Below are 27,512 nucleotides of genomic sequence, written 5' to 3'. Positions count from 1 at the left end.
GGTTTTCTGTGATTGATTCTGTGATTCTGTGAACACGGGGCCACGCCAGCCCCCTGGGGCAGCCACACGTGGTCCCTTTCCTCAGGAGGAGGCTGGGTGCCGGGCATAGAGCCACCTGCAGCAGCCTCAGCTCCCGTCCATGTCTCTCTGTGACCTTGCCGCTCGCCGCCGCCGTCCCGGGGCTGGGGACAGAGAGACACGGGCTCTCCTGCCCTTCAGCGAGGGCAGCGGTCGGCTCTCGCCAGCTCCCGCAGCGTGCCCTTTATCGCTCGGAACCGCCGGGAAGGAGACAAAGGCGGCGGCCGCGCGAGGGGCCGGGCGCTCAGGAGCCGTTGGGGCCGCCCGTTGGGGCCGCCCGTTGGGGCCGCCTCGCGCTCCCCCCGCCCACCGCCGTTCCCGAGCCCTCAGACATCAAAGACCGCAGGAGACGGGAGGGGGGAGGGCGGTTACCGAGGACCTCGCGGCGCGCTGACGGGCATAACCATCCACCAATCGCAGCGGCGGTGAAGGGAGATGGGCGTACCTGCTAGCCAATAACAGCGGTATACTCTCTCCCGCCCCGACTCGGAGCCAATCGCCGCGCCGGTAGCCGGCGGGGGGGCGTGACCCGCTGCCGGGGCGGGGAGGGGGTGTGTGGGGGGGACGGAACGCGGAGCATCTCTCGCGGGCGCCGCTGTCGCCGTGAGGCGCCGCTCCCGACCCCGCTCCTCCCGCTCGCCGTGTGCGCGCCCTCCGCCGCCGACCGGCCCTCGTCCCCCCCTCCCGCCATGTCGTCCCCGTCGTCCGGGGAGCGGTACGAGGAGGAGGAGGAGGAGGACGGCGCCTACGAGAGCCAGGCCAAGCGGCTGAAGCCCAGCGCCACCGCCGCCGCGGCCGCCGCCGAGGAAGGGGAGATCGAGTACAGTGGAGCCGAGGAGGGCGAGAGCCGGCGGGACAAGGCCCCCCCGCCGCGGGGGGGCGGCTTCTCGGGCGGGGTGAGGAGGGGGCGGCTTCCCTCAGGAGAACGGGGGGCGGGGGATCCCTCTGAGGTGTGTGTGAGGGTCTCGTTCTGAGAGGGGTGAGGGTCTTTTTTTGGGGGGGGAAAGGCTCCTGACCCCTTCTCCCCAAAATATAACCCCCCCCCTTCCAAATAACCCCCTCCCCAAACCCTGTCGCCCTTCATTTCCACTGAGGGGGCTCCCTGCTGGATGCCCGCCGGCTTTTCCCCCCAGTAAATCTGTGGGGGGTTATAACGGGGGGGGGCTCCGCTTTTCCCCCCATGAGGCGCAGCCCGAGAGAAAGGAAGGGCCCTGAGCTCGCTGGGAGTCCGCCAGCCCGGCGCGATTTGGGCTTTTTTTTTTTTTTTTTTTTTTTTTTTTTTTAACAGTCCGAGGCTTGCCTCTGTGCCGTGGGCAGCTTGTTGTTGTTGCCTTTTGGGATATTGCCATTGCAAGTTTTGTGCTCGCCCTGTTGCTGGGTGTAACTATAGAAACGGACGGCGGGGGAAGAAAGAGAGGCAGAGGGTTTCTTTCAGCCTTCTGTTTTACCTTATTGTCTGGCAGCACACGGCAGCGGGGCTGATCGTAAGTGACTGTCGCCTTTCTAAATCTGCTTGTTCCTCTACTTTCTCCCCACCCCCGGCCATGAACACGTTAGCTCACTGTACTTTTTTGCTACATTCTTCCTGAATTTTTACCTAAGTATCAGGATAGTCTCCGATCCACTAGTTTGGGCTAACAGCGTTTTTGTCTCTATCCTTTGGTTTCTTACTTCACTAATTGGCCAGATGCTGCTAAGCATTTCTTCTTCTTGATGGCACTTTTCCACTGTTTCCTACTTGAAAAAGCAAGATCAAGGAAGCATTGGTTTAGTGGCAGACCTGGAAATTTAGAGTACTTCTGTTTCGTAATTTGATAAAATGAACTTGCTGAACACCAGGGTAAATTAATGAGAGTGTCTTTGCTGTTGATCATCTCTCTGCTGGGTTAGTAGAAGAGTTCCCTGGTACGCTGCAGCAAAGTTGCACCATTTGAGAGAATAATTTAAAGTCTATGATTTCTTGTCGCAGAGAATCGGCTCTGTTGCAGTGAAGCCTTAGCAATGTGCCCTGTCATAGAGGCTGCTAGGCTGCTTCAAAGTTAAATCCATATGCTTGCTTAAATTATCTTGAAGTTTTGTGGTATAGGAGAGCTGGACATCAGGGAATGTTTCAAGTAGGATCAAGGTACTGCTGTTGCGTTTCTTCTTTTCTTCAGTATTTTATGAAATCAGCTAGTTACTCTTTTCTTTCCTTCATTTTGGGGTCTTGCTTTGATTGTCTTCATATTGATCTCAGTATCTCAGTCTATCCCAGTTAATGTACAGGACACACAGCCATGCCCCTTTAGGTTACACAAGTACAGAGTATGTCTAATTTTATATTTTGGATTTCAAGAACAGCAAGTGCTGAGTCTCATGAGCAAAGAAACAGAAACAAGCATGTAGGAAGTCTAGAACATGAGGACTTTTAGGCAGCGTGTTGTGTCAGTTGCAGCGTGCCTGAAGGAAGTATGTAGTTGCTGATTCTTGTTCTCCTAATGCTCTGTAATGGTTTGCTGGCAAAGCCGTATTGACAGCTGCAGTATTGGAGAGGCACCAGTTGTCTTGATGATAGAGATCGAACTAGGTTCTTAGGAGCAAGCTGTAACATCAAGAGGATACATGAAAAATGAACGGCTGCATGCTTTTATTAGTAGTTTTGTCTGGGGCTTGTGAGAGGAAAATGTCAGTATCTACTCATTCGAGTTAATTCACATGAATTTTAGCTTTTTTACTGATTTAAAAAATGCAGAAAATGTTTTTTTTTTTTTTCTCCCAAGGCATATTGTCTTCGTTTCTGACCCAGAGAAATGTTCTTAGCATGTAAAAGTTATCTCTGGTTCAGGGTGAAGGCATGAGATGGCGGTACGCTGAGAAGGGGAAGAAGTGCAGGTATGCTGGGTTGCTCAGAAGAGCAGAAAAAGAGTAAGTGAAGATAAGGTAGGAAGAACTATAGGGAGTGGGGAACTAGCAGGGAGTAAGGGGAAAATGGATGACGGGTGAAAAGAGCGGTTAGAAGTCTGCCTCAGTGTGTATCTCCTAGAATAAAGGCTGTTTTGTGGTAGAACCTTTCTAGTGTTCCCTTTGGCAGGCTATATTTATTGTCATGGCGTTTCCCTGTTCCTCTGTGGTTGTTTCGTCAGGTTGAGTAAGCCCTTCATGCCTCTAAGTTCTGTATTTTTGCAAATGGGTGCCCTGAGGAGCTGCTTTTGAAGGTGCTTAGAGGGCCTTTCAGCTCCATCCACTCTCTGTACCTTAAATGTCTTTTCTTGATTAACGTTGCTTTTATGTAACCTATTTTTTCTGTAGTATCCACCTGCCTCATCGTCTCTGACATAACTATTCTTAAACATTTCTGTGAAGTAAGGAGGATTTAGTATCCTTGTTCTTACATTTGGGGAAGTGGGATGTGATACCTAAGCATGCAAGAACAGGTTACTGCAAGGTTAGATAGGGATGTGAACTTGCAACGTTTCAGCTGCTCTGCTGTAACTTCCTATGTGCAATGCTCGCTCTCGCCTTGCAGTAAATGGAAACCAGCTCACCTCAAAAGTAAATTGCTTCATGCCTGTCACAGGCAGTTGCAGTAACAGTAGCTAGATGGCAAAGAGTTCAGATCTTGTCCTGTTTTGTGGTAACTTGTTCATGCGTCCATATATCTTAAATGAAATACATTCTAGAAATCTGTTACAGAGCCGTCTAAGTATAAATCATCCTCCTTCCTTTGTCCTCCATCAAAAAAGTGACTATTGCCTTCAGGCTAGTTCCTCTTTGTCTTCCAGCACTTCAGGTATTTATTACTGGTAACCATCGCCTGATGATGCTCGATTTTTAATTTATTTTTGGAAAAGACGTATTTGGATTGTGCTGAACAGAGAGGAAAATAATGATTCAGAATTTGCAAAAGGGGTCAGAATGCAGGTATTGTGCTCTGTAGTGTTTGCAGTCACTGAAAGGATGCCATGGTAGGGAGTGCTAGAAAGAGCTATGTATTAAACAAGAGAAATTAAATATCCCCAAACTCCACATCTAAAACAAAACTAAGATTGTCAGGTAGCCTTCTAGTATATGGATTGTGACTAAACTTAACCACTTTATCTCCCCTGCTTTTCCCCCTCTCCCCACCAACCAACCAATAATGTAAAACCAACCATCCAAACAAGCAAGCAAACAAACAAACAAAAACCACCGGGATATACAAAACTGGTATATTCTTTTCCTTCAATGAACCTTAACTTTGTCCGGGTTGCTTGGTTCTTCTGAGACACTGTCTTAATTCACCATGTACTGGGAATGCTGTTGTCACTGCAAAGCTACAGGAATTCCAGGTGGTGTGGGGAGAGGTTTCTCTTGTACCTCTGCAGGGAAGAGACAGAAGTGCTGAAGTCGGGGAGGTGTGATCAACAGGGATGATACGATGTTGCGAACGGCTTTAAGTAATGCTATCTTCAGGTAGTACAACTAGTAGTTGAAGAATGTGCAGGAAATAGTGCGTATCTGCTCATGGAAGCGTTTCTTCCTCTGTCAGGCAAGCCCCAGTGGGTAGAGCTGAAATAATTGGGGAACATGTTGTGTACCTTCACTTTGCCTTTATAGCACAGCAATTCTAACTACTCCTAACGTCATTTGGATGCAGCTTGGTCCGTAGCTAGGCATTAATGATGTTTTAGGCTCATGCATACAAAATAAACAACTATTTTTTGGCTGCCCCCAGTTCTGTCATATTTACTAAAGCAGTTTCAGAGCACTTAAGAAGGATGTAGTGAGAGGAAGAAGTTGTGAGTGCCTAAGATAATCTGAATGGTGGGAAACAAAGTAACGGCGTATTTAGGTACCTAGATGTGAAGGAGAGTGTGAAGGAAGAGTGTCATCCTTTTGCAGTAAAGAGAAAGAGATGGAAGAGGTAAGCAGAGAAACAGCCAAGGAGCAGAAGTCCAAAAAGGTAATAGGAAGGCAGGTGAATATACTGACTAGAAAGTGTCTGGGGAAGGGATGAAGAACAGTTTTCTGTGCAAACAGTGAAAAATTCTCTGATCTGGAATTGGTGAGCAAGAGAGACCCCATACAACTGGAACCCTTTATGATTTTCTTGTATTTTTTTCTTCCTTTTCTGAACAGCAAATAGTTTGTTAGCAAGAAACCACTGATATATTTTTAAAATGTTGCCTAAAAATATGTAGGTGAGTAAAGAAAGGAAGTTAAAATGCTATGGTTCTTCTTCGGAGCTGTTTCCGTTGCGGTCGTATGTATGTGAAGTAACCAAGCACATGAGTGTGATGAAGTTATGGCAGCACTTTCCTTCATGCCTCATCTCTGGAAGCTCAGTTTCAATGTTACGCATTTTTGAGTTGATGGCCTCTTTCTTGAGGTACCTTTTCTGGTTGTCTTACTGGTCTTGAGCACTTAGAAAGGAAGTCTGTTTCCATTCTCTATTTAATAACTGCGTTGTCTGCCGAGCTAATGATTCTTCAAGAATTGTTATTGAGCTTTCAAAAGATCCCTTAGGCAATGTATATTTAGTGAGTGCAGCAGTAACGTTAGCTAATCTGTTCTCCTGGCTTTGGTGCAGGGCAAGCGTCACGTTGGAGTTCAGCATGGGGTTTCTGTGCCATCGTGGGAGATGGAGTTGCTGAAAGCCCCCTTTGTAAGCAGAGAAATACCGGTGTTGGTTAATCTGTACGTGAGCAGATGCTTTGATGTAACCTTTATCTCTGTGCCAACTGTAGCACACACACAGGTCTCAGGGTACGGTGGCTGTGAGATCTTGGTCAAAATCCTGTATTTTTCATCTGCGGGAAGAAATGGTGGCCGTCAGCTGGATGATTTGTATACGTTCTGACCTTAGCTGTGAAGACGCTTTACACTGACAGACATATTTGCTTTTTCATGTGGTCTCGTGGTTTGATTTCTCCTTCTAGAGGAAATCAAGGAGTGTTCTAGATTTGCTCGATACTGCAGCTTGGTAGCTACAAAACTTGTTTGACGATAATATGTATGTCTGCCCTTCGTGAATACTTTTTTGTGCTCAAACATATGCCTGTGGCACATGTTCGTGTCGTTCAGCAATATGCTCTGTGAGCGTTAGTTTGTGGCTTCCTGGCTTAGGAATGACTTGTGCTCAGTTCTCGTGCTGCTGTTTATTGCTTCTGGTTAGAAGCTATCTTGAGTAAAGCAGAGGCCTTCTGCTTTGGCCAATTGTACCTTTACTGGTTTTATCTGTGTTTCTGAAATGAGACAGTGACATTTATAGAGAAATGTTATGTAGATAAGCTCTTAATTTCATGGCAAATTACTGAGATTTCACTGTTGTTTTTTTACTTCATGCTTCTGTGTGTTACTACAATAGCAGCAGTGTTATGACTTATTCTTGCTAAATATCCTACTAAAGCATGCACTGTTTATGGTGTTACAGGAGAAAACACTTGGATTTCCAAGCCAAATTTCTGTCATAACTATAAAAGGAAGCAGAATTTGTATTTGCTGATGGTTCTGAGAATAGTTCCAGTTGAAGTAGAGTGGGTGCCTGTACACGTGCATATAACTCAGGTGTAATGGATTCAGAGATACAAGTATAAAAGTGAGTATTTCTACTAATAGTAGAAAGCTTTTTATCTTGAGGAGGCAAATCTAAATGGCTGCTAATAAATACAAATACAAAGGAAAATGCATGACAAAGAAACATGAACTAGAGCAGAAGTTGAACTGGGAAGGATGGAGACAACTTTCCATCAGGAAGTGTTCTTTCAAAAGCTTGACTTTATATGGGTGTTAATTAAGTAAGGTAGCTGCTTTAGTTCGTCTCTGTTTTGGTGCGAAAACCATTGCTTATACTTACATCTGATAGGTAGAGAAATATTTTTTAGGTGAGATTTCTTGAAGACATTAAAAGAAGAAGCAAAAGGGGGAGAAAAGTATAGTGTCAACCAGGATCTTGATACAGTAATGGGTATGCAGGGCAATGAATAATTGATTTAATAACTTCTAAATAAAGCAAAGCTGCCTGCTATCTTAACATCTTAGAGTACTAGACTTTGCAGGAAAAACTGGTAATTAGTGTTTTCTCTTGAAGGTTTCCGTAGGTGCTTCTTTCAGCTTAGAAAAGCGTGTGTGGGTAAAGAAGAGAGAAGCTGAAAATAAAAATATCTCTTCTTTCTGCAATAATCTCAGTACCTGCAGTTCAAAGTATTACGTTTTTATGACTAACTTGAGCGCTGTTACTGGTAATAGACCTCAGCTGGTTAATTCGGGATATGTGGTATCTTAGGTAAATATCACCAGTCGTGTTTTCCCACAGTTGTCACAGCTCTTATTCAAAGAAATGTGTTGCTACTTGAAATGCTTTCATAGCGCAGATGACTAGAATGTAAATTAAGCTTAAAAATCGTGCACCAGGTTGTTCTGACAAAGTCCCAAGTCCTGGCTTACGGCTCACAAAGGATGATCAAATTCTTGATTGAAAGAAAAGAACACTTAATTGCTTTGGGAGAGCTGTGTGTGGAACACAGGAGTTAAATGCACGAGACTCAGTTTGTAGTTACCTGGGACGTGTTGTTTCCTTGACTCTCTAGTACAAAAAGATAGGGAAGAGAGGAATGTCTGTAGCAGTAGCGGCAGTCATTGTGGTTACCTAATTACTGGAGCTGAAAACTCCTTTGGGCTGCAGATGGGAATCTCTGTAGTTCCAGAAGATGCTATACTTCCTCCTAAAAATAGTGAAAAATCAGCAAGACTTGCTTCTTAGGTCAAACACATCGACGTTGTTGCTAAATTTCAGTACAAGAACTTGACACTGCCTTTACCTGTGTTAAACCTGAGTGTTGCTAAGTACAGTCTAATTCATGTGGTCTTTATTACGTCTAATCCTTCTTTTATTGGCCAGCATTATTTCATTCTTTTTTTTTTCCCTTGGCTTAGAATAAATAAGGTGCATTTCTGCCCTCCTTCAGGCTTCCCATGGAAAGATGAGTTGATGGCAATCCAAATTCTTTGGTCACACAGAACTGAATCTGAAGCTGTTTTAGCACTAGCTCTGAGAAATGTTTGGAGCGGGGATTCTGTGTGCTGATGTGCAGTGGCTGCATATATTGATGACAGTCAGACTTGTGGTGAAAAGAAGGAAAGTGCCTATATGTGCCGAGGTTGAGAGTTTTAAAAGCATGTATGAAGAGCATTTGGAATTGGAAGGGAGTTTTTTCTGGTCTATTTCAAGTGTAGGACTGAGTGGGCATTTTCTTGCATTGTGGGGTGCAGCTCTGCATATATTAGGAAAATAATCAATTTTGATTCAGTTTACTGCTGGCCCTTATTTGTTCTTGCTTTGTTGTTTTTCCTTCTCAGGAAACAAGACTTGTCTCAAACAAACATTGGCATAAACAAACAGGAAGTGTGTCAGAAATATTTTCTGTTGTGCATGTCCAAGTATCTTTTTCTGTTTTGAAGAAATGGGGTGAAAGACCTTCAATTCAACCGAGTTTTAGTATATTTGTTTCATATTAGAAAAATCTTGCCTGTTAATTAAATCTGCAAAGAACTTTATTTTGAGTAGACTTCAGCAACTAAACTTCACAGTCTGTTTGGAAAGAAAAGTAGAATTGTTTAAAGTATGCTTGGATTATACATTTAGATGCCTGCTTCTGGACCCGACGTTGTGTCTGCCGAACAATTTCAGTTAATGATAGCAGTGTTCCTCGTTCTGTATTGAATTTTAAATGTCGTTGTTCTGTTGTTGCTAGGATGCAGGGGGAAGTCATCACAAAGTCTCTGTTTCTCCTGTCGTCCATGTCCGAGGGCTGTGTGAATCTGTTGTGGAAGCAGATCTTGTGGAAGCTCTTGAAAAGTTTGGAACCATATGGTAGGTCAAACAGTGTAAAGTCATGTCCCAGGACGAGCTGAAAGAATGACTTAAAAGTCACTTAGACCTCTTTAAATATCTTACAATGGCCTCTTTGAATCCAGAGTTTAGTTGGTAGTAAAGCGTAACAATTTTTTAGCTGTATAAAGATTCTCTTTTTCCACACAAAAGTCTGGTTAAGCATACAATGCATGTTCTAGCGTCTGCTGTCAGACCTCAGGAGCACAGCTAATCCTAGCCTGAAGTATGAGCTGTAACAGAACCGCAGAATAGCATGAGAGTGGCTGTCTTGATATAAATGATTATACCAGGGATAAGGATGTGCCACAAAGCAGATGAGTTTTTTTTTCCACAGGCTTTGTATGGGAGGTGTGCTTACGATAGTCTCTTCAGTGTTCAAAGGTTATATAGCCTAAACATTCTTCATCCGTGAGCAAAACAGTAAAGGTGAATTGGTAGAGCCAGCTTACCCTGAGTGCTTCATTTTGGAAGTGTGCATTTCTTTTCAATTAAATGTTCGTATTGAAGTGATGTAAGGTTTTGTAAATAGTACAGTGGTATTTTTTGCTGCCTAAATATTTAAATAACTGAATTATGCTTCTATCAATATCTTAAAATAAATAAACAAAATGAGCACGAGCTTTTTAAGGGATACAGATAGGTATACTTTAGGCTGAGAAGTTTACTTTTCAAAAAACTAAATCTGCTGAAAAAGTCTCTTGGGTTTGTCAGTATATTAATTCAGTTAACTGTTTGGTTCTGTTAGTTTCTTCTAAGGTAGTTTTGTGTCAGAAAAAAATCTATTTTTAATTTTGTAGTAACAAAGATGTTTACTTTAGTGTATCAGGTTTGAATGTTTTTTTGTAATTTGCATTTACTTTGATACTTTACGTTATAAATGGCTTTAACAAAATTAAAAAGACATCGTAGTTCTAGTAAATGATTACTTAATCATCGTATTGGTTGAACATTCATATGTATTAAATGTTTTCAGGAAAACAACTGCTCATTACTTATTTTTCTAATGGATGCATTTCTTAGTTTTATGTGAGTGCTATAGAATTGTGTGACCTGGTTTGCGAAAGGGAGACCTAGCTTCCTTTTATGTCCTAGTTTAGACTTCTTCAGAAAAATAAAATTACCTATGACAGTTACTGGATTTCAGAGTAAGCATATGAGAGAATTTACAATAATGTTTCTCTTACCAGTTACGTCATGATGATGCCATTTAAGCGCCAGGCTCTGGTGGAGTTTGAAAACATAGAAAGCGCCAAGAAATGTGTAACGTTTGCAGCAGATGAACCTGTATACATTGCTGGACAGCAAGCCTTTTTCAACTATTCGACAAGTAAGAGGATTACTCGGCCAGGGAACACAGATGATCCATCTGGTGGAAATAAAGTTCTCCTGTTGTCAATTCAGAATCCTCTCTACCCAATTACAGTGGTATGTTGTTGTTATAATTATTATTTTAATAATAAAAGGCTGTTGAGCAACAATCTATTATTATTTCCACTATGTTCTATTTATTAAAATTCTACACTGTCAAACTGAGTCAGGAATTATAGTCGCCTACCAAATGTTTACATCGTCTTCACATAAGTAACGTGCAGATTCTGAGGAAAAAAGTGTGTGGTTTTTTTTTTTTTTGACATGATTCAGTTCTGTTGTACAGATATTTTGCAATACATTTAAAGACTCCTGTGGTCAAGATTTTGAAATGTTTAAGTTGCTTCATACTTCAGAAATATTTCCAAATGTGTTGCCATAACATCAGGCATGTTGTTTAGCTTTTAGGCCCTGAGGCGGGTACGTTTAAACAGCAAGTCATTTTTCCAGTAAGGAAGGTTATTTTACTGCAGCTATTCATTCTTAAGTGGTGTTTTTTTTTGTTTTGTTTTGTTTTTGTTTTTTAAATTGAAACCTTGATCTGTTGATGATCAACTACAGTTTGGTGGAATCTTCCTCACTTTTTTGGGGGCTCATACATTTACTTTTCAGTTTTTCTAGTCATGCTATATATACAGTTGCATCCTAATTTATTGCCATCTGTTTATGGCAGACTTAAGTGGGTTTTAGTGATAGATACTTTTTGCTAGTATTTAATGATACGTATTTTCTCGTGCATTGAATGTTTGCTTATCTTTTTCATAGCAATTTATATCCTCTGAATTGCATAGGAATACTTCAGGGAAAAAAAAAAGTCTGCTTAAAGCAGACTTGTTATACTGTGATATAGGCATAAGTTACTTGTTCTTAGAGAAATGTATAGATATAGGATAGTAGGGATCAATCCAAGTGCTGCAGTTGTGTGGAACTGTGTAACTTTAAGTGTTAAATTCTGCTTTATGTGCCATTAATATATTAGCAGATTGAAACTTAGCATTCCTGGAATTACATAATTACAAACAATCAGTTCCATATCATGCTTTTTGCTTTGTTTTGTTACATAGATACGTTTTTGGCCTTTGATTCATTAGCACATGATGACTTTTCTTTTTTTCCATCATTTTTATTTATAGAAGAGCATGACAAGGTATGAATTGCATTTTCATGAGGTTTTAAAAATATACCTGCTTTGAGCTGTGTGAACAAATCCATTGAGTAAATTGAGTTACTCTTTGCACGTGACTGTAAAACAGATTTTGGAAACTGTTTCATTCATGCTTTTTAAACTTGGTTTATAAAAACAGCTGAACTCAATGTAGATGCTTGAGTAAACTGTGGAAGCAGAAACATCAGTTTTGGCTAGGGGAGTTTCATGGAAATTTTGAGTGTGAAGCCTCTAGCCCAGCAGCTCCTTACAAAGAAAAACAAACAACACAAAAAGCCACTTTATTTTTCTTCCTGTCTGTCCAGGGTATACCAATGAGCACTAGAAGCAGACAGATTTCCAAAATTAATTACAAGCACCAGAGCTCATCAAAGATAGTGCAGACTAGTTGAATCATAGCCACTGGGAAGAGTAATTTTGTAGAATTGCAGAGTAGTTTGGGTTGGAAGGCACCTTAAAGACCATCCAGGTCTAACCCCCCTGCCATGGGCAGGGACACTTGCCACCAGACCACGTTGCCCAAAGCCCCATCCGACCTGGTCTTGAGCACCTTCAGGGATGGGGCATCCACAATTGCTCTGGGCAACCTGTGCCAGCGCCTCACCACCCTCTGAGTAAAGAATTTCTTCCTAATGTCTAATCTAAACCTACCCTCTTGTAGTTTAAAATGATTCCCCCTTGTCCTATCACTGTACTCACTGACAGTCCCTCCCCAGATTCCTGGTAGGCCCCCTTTAGGTACTGGAAGGCCATTAAAAGGTTTCCTTGGAGCCTTCTCTTCTGCAGGCTGAACAACCCCAACTCCCTCAGCCTGTCTTCACAGGAGAGGTGCTCCAGCCCTGCTGGAGGTAGGTGCTCCAGCTACTTCAGAACGCCTCAGGCAAAGTTATCTGCATTATTGCAGAAAAAAAAAAAAAAGCCGAACACCAGCTTTTTCTTCTACATTCCTCTGTCCTAAGTTTGAACTCTTCTACAGATTACTGTATATAATTCTATGATAGTTAGAAGATACAGATGAAATATTGTGACCAGTTTTAAGTGGCAAGTCTAAATAATGACAACAAACTGCTCAATAGTTCTTAAGAGCTTCTCTTTCAAAACAACATACGTTGTTTGCAGAGAAATTAGTCTGTTCAAGGGCATCTTGTGGAAGAAGCTAAATCGTTCTCCAGTTTTGCTGCTGTTTATTCCAGCCACTATAATTATGACTTGCTGCTTTTCTAGCAGATTTATTTTATTATTTTTATTTTTAGAGGCGTATGGCAGGGAAGGAAAGAAAGGCAGGTTAACTGTATTTAATTCCTAATTGCTTTTCACCCCTTGTTGGATGGAGGGGAGGGTGTGTTTTGAGAATGTTTGTGTCCAAGAGGTGCCATATATAGTTCTTTGAAGTTCTGTTTCCTAATTTACTTCCACGTGGGCAGACCTTTGTCAAGGATTTGTGTTTAAGAACAGGCAAACTTGTCTGTTCAAACAGACCTCAAAGTGACCTATGCTGCTGCAATCTTTGCTAGTGTGTTCAGCTCTACCTCTGTTCTTGCCTCTTAGGTTTAGAGGGTGAGTAAGAACTTCTGTACCTGCATGAGGAAAGTGTGGTATGCCTGGGTAGTTGGAACATTTTAAATTTAACAATCAACTTCTTTTGAGGTTAAGTTGCTCTAAGATTAAGATACTCGAGTGCGTAGGTAATGTGGGTGTTAAATCTTTATTTGAAATATGATCCCACGTTTCTCTATCTTGTGAATTACTTGGTTGATTTGGTAATCTGAAGTAACAGATTTAAAAAAATAATAATTAAGCTGTCTGTGTGCCTGTTGGCTAACTACGCAAATGGTGTTTCGAGTAGAGCTTAAAGTTTGAAAGAACTTTTTAAAATTAACTCTGAAAGAATCTTTTGAAAGATGAATTGTGAAAGAAAGGCATATGCCCTAAAATTAGTGTCTTCTGGGGCTGGAAAGTCTTTGGGACACTTTCTTCCCAAACAAGAAGAGATGGAGCGCAGCTGTTTGTGCTATTGAGTGTGCCTACAAAATAAAATAGTTTCCTAAGTTTTATTTCTGTGGGTTAGAGCTTCTGGAATCCCTTCTAAAGATGTCTGTCCATTGTCTTAAAAACTTAAGGTTGACAATCTCCTTTGCTTGCTTCATTTAGCTGTGTAAAACAGTCACTAGAGTGTCTGGTGCAAGGCCCCTGAGCATGGACAGATTTATTTTATTTTTTAATGTGGCAATACACCCATATATTAAGGGTTATGGTACTTTATATGAGCCAGGAGTTATGCCACTGCAACTGTAGCCAGCAATAAGACACCCTTTTTTCTGTTCTTTTTTCTATTTGTGTGTGTTTTATTTTAAGAAGTTCAGCATGCTCCCCTGCCCTTTGCTTCCCAATTGCTATCTTATTCTGCAGAAGCTAATAAATGCTATACCTACTCCCTTCTCTCTCTTGTTCCCCAAATAAACCTGGGGATGTGCACTACATTCTTGGAATGAATTTCATTTGGATATAGAGAAAGGAAGGGAAAAACAGATTGTGGTAGAGTTTTCAGTGAGATGTCAGTGCCTTCACCTGCTAGGATTAACTACAAAACTGGCTGTCTAGTGCACTGTTCAGTGCTCTCAAGTCTTTGAACATGATCTAACAGGTCTATTGTTTCAAGAAACCATGGTTCCAAGGTTCTTAGCTTCTCAAGGCCTATTCCTCAGACTTCTGAGTATGGGTGTATAATCACTCTATTAAAAAGATGCATTTTTCTTGGCCAAATTCATGCTTGAGTCTCGTTTCTGGTACCATTATGTCTGAATTGTGTGTAATGGACAGTTGTTTGAGGTACTGTGCATCAGATCAAGCCAGGCTTATGAGGTGTTAGGAGTAAGGCAAGTTTTTGTCCTTAGTGTTTGGTTCCCCTGCTGCGCTGAAAATGGACTCGAATTGTATTGGTTCCTTTTAACACAGAGAAATGCTTGTGAAAGCATTGCTCTAACAATGAGTTTGTATGAATCCGGTGCTTTCTCTCCGAACTTTTCTCTGCCTGAAGTGGAGAAACACAGCAACTACTTAGTGTCTTTTAACTTAGGTGAATAGGGTTGAAATCTTCATTTTGATAAGCTCCCTAAGGTTGTTCTGTGAACTTCCCTAGGTTACTTTTCTGAAAATGAACAAGAACAATTAAAACCCAGCAGTGACAAAACCAAAATCTCATCTGTGGAGGTTTTAAGAAATGAACTGTGCTGTAACTAAAGTGCCATCTTATCTCTGTTTGCTTTGGTGAAACTGCTACAGTGCATGATTCAAAGGCGGTACCAGCTTGGAACATGGATGCAGTTATTGCATTTGAGCAGTCTTAATTTAAGATACTTTTTGTTAAACTAATGTTTGTATGAGTACTTCTTGTGTTTTTTCCTGTTTTTGAGATTTGACTGCCTGTGCAACACCATCCTATAAAAATGCTAATTGTCAAAGTATAAATTGTAAAGGGAAAATTGTAAATAAGTTAACAAGCCTTTTCTTTGCTTTTTGTCATTTACACGCTAACACAAGAAAATGTTCTGTGAACATAAATCGTTTGAAATTTAGCTCTAACTGAAGCAGTTTTTTCTTCTTTCTTAGGATGTCTTGTATACTGTGTGCAACCCTGTTGGGAAAGTTCAGCGCATTGTGATATTCAAGAGGAATGGAATACAAGCTATGGTTGAATATCCTTTTTTGAGTGTGATTTTTTTTTTTTCTTGTAGGTTCTCAACTGCATATGGGGCTTTAACATGAGAATGACAGAAAAATACCATGTAATTTGGAGACAAATTTTAATTTGTACCCATGACATTGTAATTTCTAATGTGTATAAGACAAAGTGTCACTTACACATGTAATCATTATAGGAAAACGATGTGTCAACAATGGTCTTGATAACCATGTTTATAGGTGACCTTAAGGTTAATAACTGTTCGCATGAAATATGCCATGGATTTGACAACTCAGGCAGAAAAGTTTCATGTCTTCTAGCTGTATGGATTTTCAACAAATGGGTAAAGGATTGCAGATGTGTAGTTTGACTTCTTTAGACTTCTGAAATAGTTCTAATATATACTGCCGGTCTTACTGTTTTGATTTTAATGAAGCACGAGACTAGCTTAGGCCTTCTTAACCAGTTTATCATGTGTTGAGAAAATTCCCTGCTCTGTTATCCTACTGTTTACTGTATTTGTAGAATTAAGTTGTACATGGAATGAATGTTCAGACTTGTTAATGTGTTTCTGTGGTTTGCAGAGTCCAAAGTCTGATATGATTACGCCTTAGTTTATAAAACTCTTAAGACTTATTCCTAGAGACTGATTACCGTCCATTTCTGTAGCTGCTATTTGGAGAAAATTTACAGAAATCTCAGGTCTTGTTCTGTGTTTTCAGGTACTACCCATGTGGCAAGCTTTGTTGGTGCTTATTTCAGTGCTTTATTAGTGATCATTTCAGTAACACGTGAACTTCACTAGTTAGTGGCTGTGTTGATGATTTGTCAGGCAAAAAGAATTTCCCCAAATTTCATAAAAGCAAATTAATTGCTGTTTATCTGTGTAGAAGACTGCTTATTCTGTGTAGAAGACTTAAACCATGCATCTTAACAGATAGTAGTTTGACTTCCTATGGTAGTGTGGTAAGTTTGTGGCAAGCAGCATTGTTTGGGTTAAGTGGCTTGTTGTATAGTTGGGGGATTATTCTGTGAAAGATTAGGGAAGTTGTGGGGAGGATAATTCACGTGTTCTGAAACTACCATATTTCTGCCCTTTAAATTAAATTCTGCAACATGCCTTTTATTAAAAGCAAAAAAACAACCGGCAATTATTAAAAGAAAGAAAACCAACCTTGCAAATGTAAGCAAAGTATAGGTAGCAGTATAAAGAAACAGTTGAGGGGGCAAGGCTTCAAGACAAGACTTGCTTGAAAGGTTCCAAAATTTACTCAAATTTCAGTGATAATTGCAGTACTCATCACTTTTGCAGATGTGGTGCTACAGTTCTAGTCAGCACCCAACAACTTCCTAGAGGCTTGGGAAGCTTAACTTTTCTCACTCAAACCTTTGGCAAACTTGAGCTAGTTAAAATAAATAAATAAATTCCACTGCGAGCTTAGGTCACAGTGGAAGAAGTCGGGCTGTATGAATATGGTAAAACAAAAGGGACATGGCATTGAAACAGAATACTTGTGAGATTTTGAGTAACTATATCAAGTGATGGCACAAAATGGTCTGCTGCAGGGTTCAGGATCTCTGGTGCAGTATGTTGCTGAATATGTATAAGATCATGGATTTCCACGAGGCAAGACTCACGTGCATATTTCTGATAGTAATAGAACTAATCTTGGGGTATGCAGAGGATATGAAATAACCTGCTTGTTGGAGCCTGGCACATGCATCTGCCTAGAGCAGTGGATTTAAAGCAATCTGCTTATTGTATTGTTGATGCAAGATGGCTGTTGGTTCATTCAGAGCATCCCTTTTGGTTCTGTGATTGTTTCCTTTTGCTAACAAGAAGAAACACTTTTTCTTCACTGTAAAGGAACTGCTGACTTCATTAGACTCCCTACCCACATGTCTCTAGCTGCTGCTAGCTGTGAGAAGGGATGCATTGTCTTAAGTCACGCCTTCTCACCCACAAATTCCCATCTCTTTCCCAATGATGCAGCTTGATTTTTCCCTTTTGGTTGTGGTTCAAATATTCTCCTGTTGGTAGCTTCTGTCTCCTCTGACTAAACTTACTAAATCCACCAGAGTGTCCTTTTCAAAATAACATAAACTCAGAGTATCAACAAAATTTACATCTGTATAATCCACAATGAAGTGGTTATTTAGGAATGGTCTCATCATATGCTGCTTACGTATTAAAAACAGATGCTTAACATAGGTTGAACCCATGTATATTTTGTAACTTTGTATTGAAGTCCGTTTAGAGTTCTTGTGTGGTCATAGTGAACTATCTGCAGGCTACAAAAATAAATGTATTTCAGAAGAAAGGGACATGGATGAGACACCTTGGGGAAAAAATCCTTAACATGATGTGCATGTTTGAATCAGTTTTTTGTGCCCAGAAGGCAAAGGCAGCACTCAATGGAGCAGATATCTATGCAGGATGCTGTACACTAAAAATTGAATATGCAAGGGTAATGCTTGGACCTTCTCTCTTACTTTTACTCGCAAAATATTTATACTCAAGACTTAACCTTTTTCACTTTTACTTTATTTGAACAGCCAACTCGACTTAATGTCATTAGAAACGACAACGATAGTTGGGACTACACTAAACCGTATCTGGGCCGACGAGGTAGGTTTTCATACGTTATCGCTGTAGATGTATGACTATACTAATGACACTCCTTTATACGTGGTCAGGCTGTATCGCAATAGTCATTTCAAAGCGAGCCAGTGCTGCTGAAGGCTGTGTTCACAAGCCAACCTGTAACCCAGGAAATTAACCCTGAGCCCTAGTGCCCCCTACTGCCGTGTGCTTGAGCCACTTAGTTCAACAAGGAGCCCACACCTGCAAGCACCTTCGCAGTTCTCAAGGACTTGCATTTCTCCAAGCAGCTCTCTCTCTTTGGAGGAGAGGAAACCTGGTACAGACTATTCCTTACAAACTACAAACTTGCACACTGCTTCTCCTGCGAAAGGACTCTTTTCCCCTATGTTGGACGAGGCATTAAGAAGGATAGAGGACTTCAGCAGGCTGACTCTACACTTCATCATGCACCACATCGGCATCAGCAAAACCAAACCAAAACAAAAAATCAAACCCTCTGAAAAACCTCAGACTTGCAATTCACCTTGTCTGCATACTGCATGCACCACCACCACAAGTTTTAAAAGGAGGACACTTTTCAGTACTTCAGATTTGTATGGGATGAATAACATGATAGACTGTACCCATTCTGTTCAAGTTTGTATGTATGATGGTCTTATTTCCCTTAAAATTAAAACTGAAAAATTGAGAACCTCCAAAATTAAGAACCTCTCTTGTTGATATCATTGACATTGTAATCTTCTTATTACTTGCTGTATATGAGAGTTGCGTTCAATCTTAAGAGTGTAAATATTGTCTAGTAGTAGGGAAGTTTAGTCCTGATCCGTAGATAGTTGGGACTGAGCAGTGCAATATCAGATAGGTCCCCTCAGTTATACTTAAGTATTAAAACAGGGAGATTCATAATTGATACAGGCATACTGTCTCTTAAGTACTCAGCTGTAAAAACTACCAAAGCTTGACTCATGTCAGTGGGAATTATGACTATATATGTAAAGACAAACTGCTGTGTAGCCTGACTCCTGTAAAGCGTTTATTTAAAAATAATCTGTAACTATTGAGTGCAGTGTTGAGTAACTTATGTACAATAATGTGTGCAATGTGAAGTTAGAAAAGTGAAGACAACGTGTCCAAGATAGAGTATCTACTTATCAAAGGCTGTATGAGAGCCTGGGCTTTGGCTGTCTCAAGTGACATGCACTTTCAAAGTAATTCTGCTGAGACGCTGGGCTTGTAAAACTGTTGTACAACTAAAAACGTAGGGCTTGAATTTTCAGAATGAAGTTCTTGTAAAAAGTTAACAAGGGAGCTACAGTATTGGTTGCAGCTTGTAGATGATGACTATTTGTATGAGGGTGTAATTTTTTTTCTCAAATTCCTGAGTTCAAAATGCAACTTTGAAGAAACTCAAGGATAAGAAAAAGTCATGAAGGATTGATATGACCCTCGTATCTTCTGATCATTGCGGTCTTTGGAGGGTGACTTGTAATATGGTGCACGTGATTGCATTATGTAATCGGTCTGCAAATATGGCTGTATGAACGAAGTGTTCCCCAAGCAAAAAACAAACAAACAAAAAACAAAACAAAAAACAACAGTGGAAAATGAAAAACTTGATAGGTATAGCTTGCTCTTTCTCAAGAATTCTCACTCTACTCTTTTGTTTTCCTTTTTTTTTGTTACTCTGAATGCCATTCTCTGTTTGGTGTATATCACTCTACTGCACATACGTGAAAAATGATTATATTTGTATTACGTAGCATGATTTTTCATTTACTGTGGCCCACATCCATTTGTTTGGAAAATGAGAATGTAAACTGTTGAACGAACACACTGAAAGGAAAGCAGGTGACTAGAGCAATTATGTCCATGAAGTAATCCAGGACTTGTTTTGAGAGAGTTCTGGTATGTGCGCTTCAACTTGCTCTTGCAGCAGTGTTGTTCAGGTTTTGAACTTAATCTGACCCAAGCTGTAGCTGTCTGACTTCACCACACAAGATTTTAGTCCAGAGGAATTTCATTCTGAGGACAGGCATGCTAATACATCCTTTCAGAATTTCATTCTGTTCCCCCCGTGCATTTTCCCTGTCCCTCACGCCCCCTGGCCCCCCAAAAAACCCAAAACCAACTAAAAAAAAAAAAAAGGGCAAAAAACTTAAGGCACAGAGGAAATGTGTTTTGTTAATGATTTTTTTTAAAGAACTATTTTCTGTATGGTAACAAATGACTTACTTCCCCTGAGTATTTCTGTGCTTAAGTAAGCTTCCTAACAAGTGCCTGGGGCTCTGAGCCCATATTGCATTAGACTGAACCAAAAAAAAAATCCACCTGTCCTTTAGTATTCTACTGGCTTTTAGCCAGAGAGTTTGAACTGTAGTTTGGAACATTTCTTTTGGTGGTAATAACAGTATACTCAGCAACTCAAGGACCTGATTTAAAAAGCAAAATAAAAATAAATTGTAAATGCTAAATGAAAAGAATCTTTATTTTTAACACAAATCAGTTCTTATGTTCCATTGCCTGTTTGCACAAATATTTCTACTGGCACAATAGTTAGTTCAAGGAAGGAACAAGCCTGGGGAAAGGAGAGGGTAGTGGACTGCTCCGCCACCAGGAGGAAATATTTGTCAAACTATGAACTCCTGGAATTCTTCATCTGGAAACTACAGTCCTTCACTTATTACTGTGTACACTTTCAAAGGATTTAGTTTCCACAGACTGGAATGATGAAATTGATTTTCTGAAAGAAATTACTACGTACAGTTTAAATGCTAAAAATATTTGATATGACTGCCCAATTGTTTTCCAGAGCTAAGAGCGACAGAGCTATGACCAGAAAAAGGAATGGAAAAACATAACTTGACCAAAATAATCCTTGCTTTGTATGGGCAAAGGCAGTCAGCGCTGTTCTCTCTTCAATCTTTATTGCCAAAGTAAATGTCTGATTTGGAACCTGTTCTCGAAATCCTGAGCAGAAAGGGCATGTTTTCATCTCCCACTGTTGTGTTGTCTATCATGAATAATTTTTGTTCTTCAGGGGAAGTAGCTCCAGCTGCATTGGGCTGGGACTGTCATTTTCAGCAGTCACCCTTAAATTTCCTGGGAACTATCTCAAGCTGAAAAATATCTTGCCCCATGCTTTCCACAAAGAAGTCTGGAAATATATTTTTCTTTGCCATGGAGCATGTATCTGATTAGAAAATACAGCTTTGACTGCGATGCACTGCTTTCCTCCAGTAATGTAGACCCCTTGCTTAACTTTATGACATAGAGAACTGGGTTTTCTTAAAGGATTGACCGTTGGTTAAGCGCATTATTCAGTAATGTTTCTCTTCAGTTGACCTGTTATGTGCTGCTGATAATGCAATAATGTACAATCCTTTCAGCACGCCCATAAGTCAGTAGGTGTTCTGTAAATATAAATGTACACATATGTAATGCTCTCTGTTTACTGATTATGAAACCATGTAATACAGGTTGTTGTTGGCTTATGCTGAAACTTCTTGAAAGAAGCCCACTTTGAAAATGTGTTGCTGTTGAAGCTAATATTATGATTCAGGTACTGTCTTTCAAAAGTACTGCATTTCAAATTTGTTTTAAGAGACACATAGGTAAATCCTGCTGTATGGTGTTATCTATACTAATGTGTGCTGTCTGTTTAGGAAAACTATTGGGTATTTCCTTAGTCTTTAAATGTCTGCATCTCCTCATTGGCCACTGCCCCCAATCAGCTTAAGTGGAATTTGTTATACAAATGACAGTCTTTTAATTTTGGTGTCCCAGGGCTATACCTTGTGGTTTTAGATGTATAATGAATGAGAAATTGCTTAAAATTAACAAGGACTCAAATTACATTTTTGCTTCTTAACTAGAAGCTTTGTGTCTTAACTGGAGACATCATGTGCATACTTGTCCATAGTAAACTGTTTCCTTTCCCTTCCCATATGTTAGACAGAGGGAAGGGCCGCCAGAGGCAAGCTATTTTGGGAGAGCACCCATCGTCATTTAGACATGATGGTTATGGTAAGTAACATAGCATGACAGGTGGTTTTGATTTCTGTACGTGTTATGTGGAATTCCAAATAGTCAATCAGTGCATAACTGTGGACCTCTACAGCGTGAGTAGTTCCCTATTGTTCTATACATGTGGTGCTGTCAGTCCATGGTCTAAAAATGCTAGTGATGGACTCAAATCTATAGAGTCTTTATTGCCATAACTCTACCTTCTGTGGAGGGCATCCGGCTCTACAAATATGTTCGCTTGAAGAATGTTTTCTCTCAGTTGCCATCACTCTAGCAATGGATTGAAAATAACATCACGACTGGGAAAGCTGTTTTCTTCTAGAAAATGGCAGCATAGCTTCATCAATGGTTTCATGCAACCAAGAGCTCTATGATACCTTTGAGTGCAAAGAAGTGACTTGTTCTGAAAAGGTATAGCCATGTGACTACTTAAGAATGATATTTTGGAATTAGTTCTATACAGTGATGCAGTTATTACCAGTGCTATCTGAAGTGAAGATCTGCCATTATTTTCATGGTTTGGATCAAGACCTAAGGGCTGAGAAACTAATGTCTGGGTTTAGATATGACTATTCCAATTATTTGCTGTTTTAACTGTCAGATACAATGTGATTTGTCTTGCATCTTTCTTTTCAAATGTATTATTTCACCATGTACATTGACCTTCTATCTACTGTTTCCAAAGGCTCCTCAAATCACCAGAATTTGAGTTCTGCCTTGTTCACTGGCCTTCTTTTTTCATTCTTCTGATGCACGCTTCCACCTTAAGTAACATGGCTTTCTCCTCCTGTACTGCTTTCTCCTCCTCATCACTGCTTTTTGCTGAGGGGGAAAAAAAAGGCAAAAGGTCCCTTTTGTACTTAGCTTATGTGAATTTAACAATATTTATTGTCTCAAAAGAACAAACAGGGATCCTCTCCCGTGTCTAAAAGTGGTGTTTTCTGTAAACAAGAAAAATATTGCATATTAGTAACATCTCTTCATTTAAAAAGAAAAAAGTGATACCTGTCACTTTACCAGTAGTGTGGAAAATAAATCATCTTCGTTTTGTATTAGTACTGGGTGGAAAACTGATAATTTTGAAGGAATATATCCTGTAATTCAAGCTATCATTAAAATAATTACTGAAATACCGTTTTTTTTCCATTTGTGTATAAAAACAATACCATGAAACAGCTCCTCCCTTGTTATCTGGTGATATAAGAATAGGTTTAGAATATTAAGGGGGATAGAAGAGGTCTCTTTTTGATTTTAAATTGGAAAAAACATAAATGGAAACCACGATAAACCTTTTTTTTTCCCCCACTCATTTTAATTATGCATTATGTATGTGGGATTTAATGCATGATTAAGTAGTGAAACTTGTTTCAAACCATCTGATAACATGATGTTTCATCTCCTTAGGGTCACATGGTCCCTTGTTGCCATTACCAAGCCGCTACCGAATGGGATCTCGAGACACTCCAGAGCTTGTTGCTTATCCATTGCCCCAGGCGTCCTCCTCATACATGCACGGTGGAAATCCTTCTGGGTCAGTTGTCATGGTTAGTGGATTGCATCAGCTAAAGATGAACTGTTCAAGGGTCTTCAACCTGTTCTGCTTGTATGGAAACATTGAGAAGGTAAGGCGTAATTTGGTAGAAGCTTTGAAGCTACTGCAGTAGATTTAGTTGTTTTGGAGACAGTCTGGCTGGGATGGTCTAAAAATATTTCCTGACAGTGTGTAAAATTCTTAATTGGGGCTGTTCATTGCAGTGTCACTTTTTTTTTTTTTCCTTATGTATCTTAGGTGAAATTTATGAAGACTATTCCAGGCACAGCACTGGTTGAAATGGGTGATGAGTATGCTGTAGAAAGAGCTGTCACACATCTCAACAATGTCAAGTTATTTGGAAAGAGACTTAATGTCTGGTAAATATGTTTTATAAGATTAATGGTCTGAGAGTGGGCAGACGTAATGAGGTTGCAAAGACAGGGTATCGCGTTGTTCTTTTATCATTGTTAGAGTTATGATTTCCAATTTACAACTATTATTTTACTCCAACATATTTTTGTGAATTTGACAGCTGTCAATTTCAGTGTGAACTCATACTAATGAACTATATGGGTGCTAATGGATTGGTTGTTAATAAGCTGTATTGACTAATGTGTCTTATCCACCCCTTCTACAGTTATTAAGGAAGGTACCAAATCCAACTTGTCTTGTTCTTCTATTTCAAATTGTTGTAAAGAAATGTCAGCTCTGTTCTGACTAGATCAATAATCAATAATGCTAGATGAATAATGCAAAGTATGCAATTCTTGATTGTTTAAAAATCTTTTACTATGTATCCTTAAATCCCAGTGTTTCCAAGCAGCATTCAGTAGTTCCAAGCCAGATATTTGAGCTGGAGGATGGCACGAGTAGTTACAAAGATTTTGCAATGAGTAAGAATAATCGTTTCACCAGTGCTGGTCAAGCATCTAAAAACATCATCCAACCACCCTCTTGTGTGCTGCATTATTATAATGTTCCCCTGTGCGTAACTGAAGAAACGTTTGTGAAGGTAGGCAGTTGCAATGACTGTGACAAATAGTGCTTGGGGGTCTTATCCTAGCTTTATGGTGTGCTACTTTTAAAATGAAATAACTGGGATAGTTTGGGGATAGCAAGTGGGAGATAATTAGTTCTTAACATAGCTTTGTAGCCTCTCTCTATAGAAGCCACTATATTTTTACTATTCTGGCATTATTCTCTTTTTAAAGTGAGAAACGAAATCTTGGAAGTAAATTTTTTGTGGAGGGCGAGAAAAAGACTTGTTAAAGAAAGCCAAATACAATGAAAATTAAGACTGCAGTCCACAAAGGTTTACTGACTCCCTGAGATAGTTATTCTGATGACTACTAGGATGTTTTGGAATGGAGAAAAGCTTGCACATGGAACAGTTTTCACAGTTGCATCCTAAATAAACAGTAGATGCTTAAAATATGTAATACTGGGCCTCTGAAGTGGAGTCAGTGGTAATTCTTTTTCAGTTCAGTGATTTTTTTTTTTTTTTTTTTTTTTTTTTGTGCCTCAGGCTTCATCTTGAAATTTAATTCTGGTTCATGAGTGATATGCTTTTATGTACAACTTCTGAGCTACTGTATTGAAGTGGAGATGTCAAAAACAGCTTGTTTTTTAAATGTATATTTGAGGTGGTAGTGATACCTATACTCTAAAAACTGTGCCTATAAAATATTTGGAAAAACATGGATACAGAAGCCTTGTTTTGCAGACTATAGAATAGTATTCTAAAGAGTTACCAATCTAAACATGATTCTTAAATATCCATTTGCCATAAAGTCTTGGGAGTTCTCATAAAGAGTCAGTATTTTCCTTTCTGTATATGTTGCAGGAACTTAGAATTTTTGCTAATGTGTTTATGTGCATTTTTGCTGGGGTTTTACATCTTATTTTATTTTTGTGACAGCTATGTGAGGATCATGAAGTTCTCAGCTTTATTAAATACAAAGTGTTCGATCCAAAACGTAAGTAAGCTTGGACCTATTTGAGGGGTTATTTGAGTTCGAGTTTTGATGACAGCATGCACTGTCAAGAAGAGGTTATTGATCCCCCTCCTCTCTTTTGTTTCTTGTTTTGACAGCCTCTGCCAAAACACTCTCTGGTCTGTTGGAATGGGAATGTAAGACAGATGCAGTTGAAGCTCTCACTGTACTTAATCACTACCAGATAAGAGTCCCAAGTAAGTCAGTTTTACTGATCTTACTGCTATCACTTTTTTTTTCTTTGATGTTGATATTGTCTTTGTATAAAGTAAAGCTTTAGCAGCTCAGTCTGCAGCTAGAAATGGTATTATTTTCATTACATGTATATATGCTTTACATGTATGTGTGTATATATATATTACAGTATACAAATATATCTAGTACAGTGTATATAGTCCTCTGTAGTTTAAGCTCTATCTAAACGGCCCTAATTCTTCCTAGCTTTTGAGTCAACCTGTAGAACTCCAAACACGTTCTGCAACTTTGAAGTTACAGAAAGTTGGGGAAAAATAAAGCAGTTCGGGACACAAAAAGGAAGGCAGAAAAATCCACTGTAATCAAAATCAAGCCCAACATACAGTGTCTTACCAAAGCTTTTTTGTATCTTTCTCAGTAAGTGCAGAGAAATTTGCAATACCTTTGGATAGAAGATTCTTGGAAGTTGCACAGCTTACTGCTGTGAGTTCAGTGCTCCTGTAGTGGGTTCTCTTTCAAATCGGAAACTTGGAGGCCAAATTAAATAAGAAAGAGGCCAAACCAGTAAGAATGGATAGGGAGTTCACCTGCTGATTAAATGCACGGTGGGACAGATCTGCATTGAACAATTAAGACAGTTTACCGGAGTAAGTGGAATTATTCCAGGTGTTCACCAACATAACTTTGAATCCAGCTTGGTGCCTAAAGTTATTTTAAGCTACCTTCTCCAGGCTGTTAAGAATTTGTCTCTGCCTGGCAAGTTTTACTAGCTTAAATCTTTCCTATCTCGTGCACCTTCTCAATAACGGAATAAAATTATTTCGGGGGCAGGAATTTTCTTTAAGATACTCTTGATAACATACTGTTCACAACTTCACATTTATCTCTCAGTTTGGAGTCATGTTAGACAACAGAAGAATTTACTCTTTCAACATAAAAAAAAAAAAAAAAGCAAATCCTAATGTGTAATCACATACAGCTATTGCTGGAAAAGACAGTATTTTAAAATAAGGACCATTTGTTAAGACTTGCTGTAATAAGGTTGGCTGATGCATCTTCCTTGACCTTAGAGTACCGTGTGCTGGCTGTGGGTCTTGGCAGCCTTTCCAAGTAAAGGGAGATTATCTTATGCTTGGCTTTCTGGGAAGTACTGGGTGTCCTACTGTTCTTTTTTTTTCCATCAGACATGCATAAATACTGTCCAGTGTCACTCTGTCTCTGATAGAAATGCCACATTCTAAATCCTGACTTTGTTAAATATTTATTCAATTTGCCTTTGAAATTGTCTGTTGAACACTACTCTTGTAAATAACTCAGATGGGAAGGCAGACAGCAATAATGGTAAAGTCTTTCTTGTATATAGTATGATATTTGGAATTCTGTCTGCATTTCCTGTGATCAGATCCATCACTTTGCTTTTATGTCTAAAAAGTGCTGGTAAACTATAAAGAATGCCTACTTACAGGTCATCTGGTGTCTGCTGGCTGTTGAGGGTTTGGGGGGAAGCATTACACCTACAGAAGTGGTAAACTTGTCAGATTATGCAAGGTGATTTCCTTGATCAGCAGGAGAGCCATACACAGGGCACTTTACTGAGCATGTTCCATGTTGTTTCCTGACAGATGGCTCTAACCCTTATACCTTGAAGCTTTGCTTCTCTACTTCATCGCATTTATAGAGAAGAGGACTGCATGTTAAGAGCTACATTCACCTTGATTTGCAAGTTTGAAACTACACTTCGTTCACAAAGCTCTAAAGTGGTTGCTCTAATGTTGCCTTGTTTCAACTTAATTCTAATATCTTTTATCTTGTTTTATAATAAATGGATGTTCCTTCATAAAATACTAAACAGGTTTTTTTTCTTTTTGCCTCTAAGAAATACATGTTGTAAGCTTACTACAAAGTCTGTCTTTCGTTAGTGTAGTATCTTCAGATCTCTAAAGAAACACCAGTAGCGTAAACAAGGTAGTGTACCATTCAGACCTTAAAACGTTGATTGTTTTCTTCCAAAATTGAA

The 27,512-nt window shown here is 39.8% G+C and overlaps 1 protein-coding gene across 2 annotated transcripts; it reads left to right on the top strand.

Annotated features, from left to right (window-relative positions):
* Positions 1 to 623: 623 nt before the first annotated feature.
* On the top strand, positions 624 to 27,337 carry HNRNPLL (heterogeneous nuclear ribonucleoprotein L like). Of its 2 annotated transcripts, none has more exons than XM_040551856.1 (13): positions 624 to 974; positions 8,790 to 8,908; positions 10,117 to 10,354; positions 15,072 to 15,157; positions 17,516 to 17,612; positions 17,701 to 17,773; positions 21,701 to 21,772; positions 23,177 to 23,394; positions 23,562 to 23,683; positions 24,117 to 24,318; positions 25,225 to 25,282; positions 25,399 to 25,497; positions 27,118 to 27,337. In XM_040551856.1, the coding sequence occupies exons 1-13, from the start codon at positions 768 to 770 to the stop codon at positions 27,171 to 27,173; spliced, it is 1,647 nt and encodes a 548-aa protein (XP_040407790.1). In that variant the 5' UTR covers positions 624 to 767; the 3' UTR covers positions 27,174 to 27,337. The 2 variants fall into 2 exon arrangements, with proteins under 2 accessions (XP_040407790.1, XP_040407791.1); XM_040551857.1 differs by lacking the exon at positions 624 to 974 and adding an exon at positions 1,539 to 1,562.
* The last annotated feature ends 175 nt before the right edge of the window (positions 27,338 to 27,512 follow it).

The sequence above is a fragment of the Cygnus olor genome, chromosome 3, assembly GCF_009769625.2.
Source record: "Cygnus olor isolate bCygOlo1 chromosome 3, bCygOlo1.pri.v2, whole genome shotgun sequence".
In the NCBI taxonomy this organism is placed as follows: domain Eukaryota; kingdom Metazoa; phylum Chordata; class Aves; order Anseriformes; family Anatidae; genus Cygnus; species Cygnus olor.
This window is presented reverse-complemented; position numbering and strand designations above follow the sequence as displayed.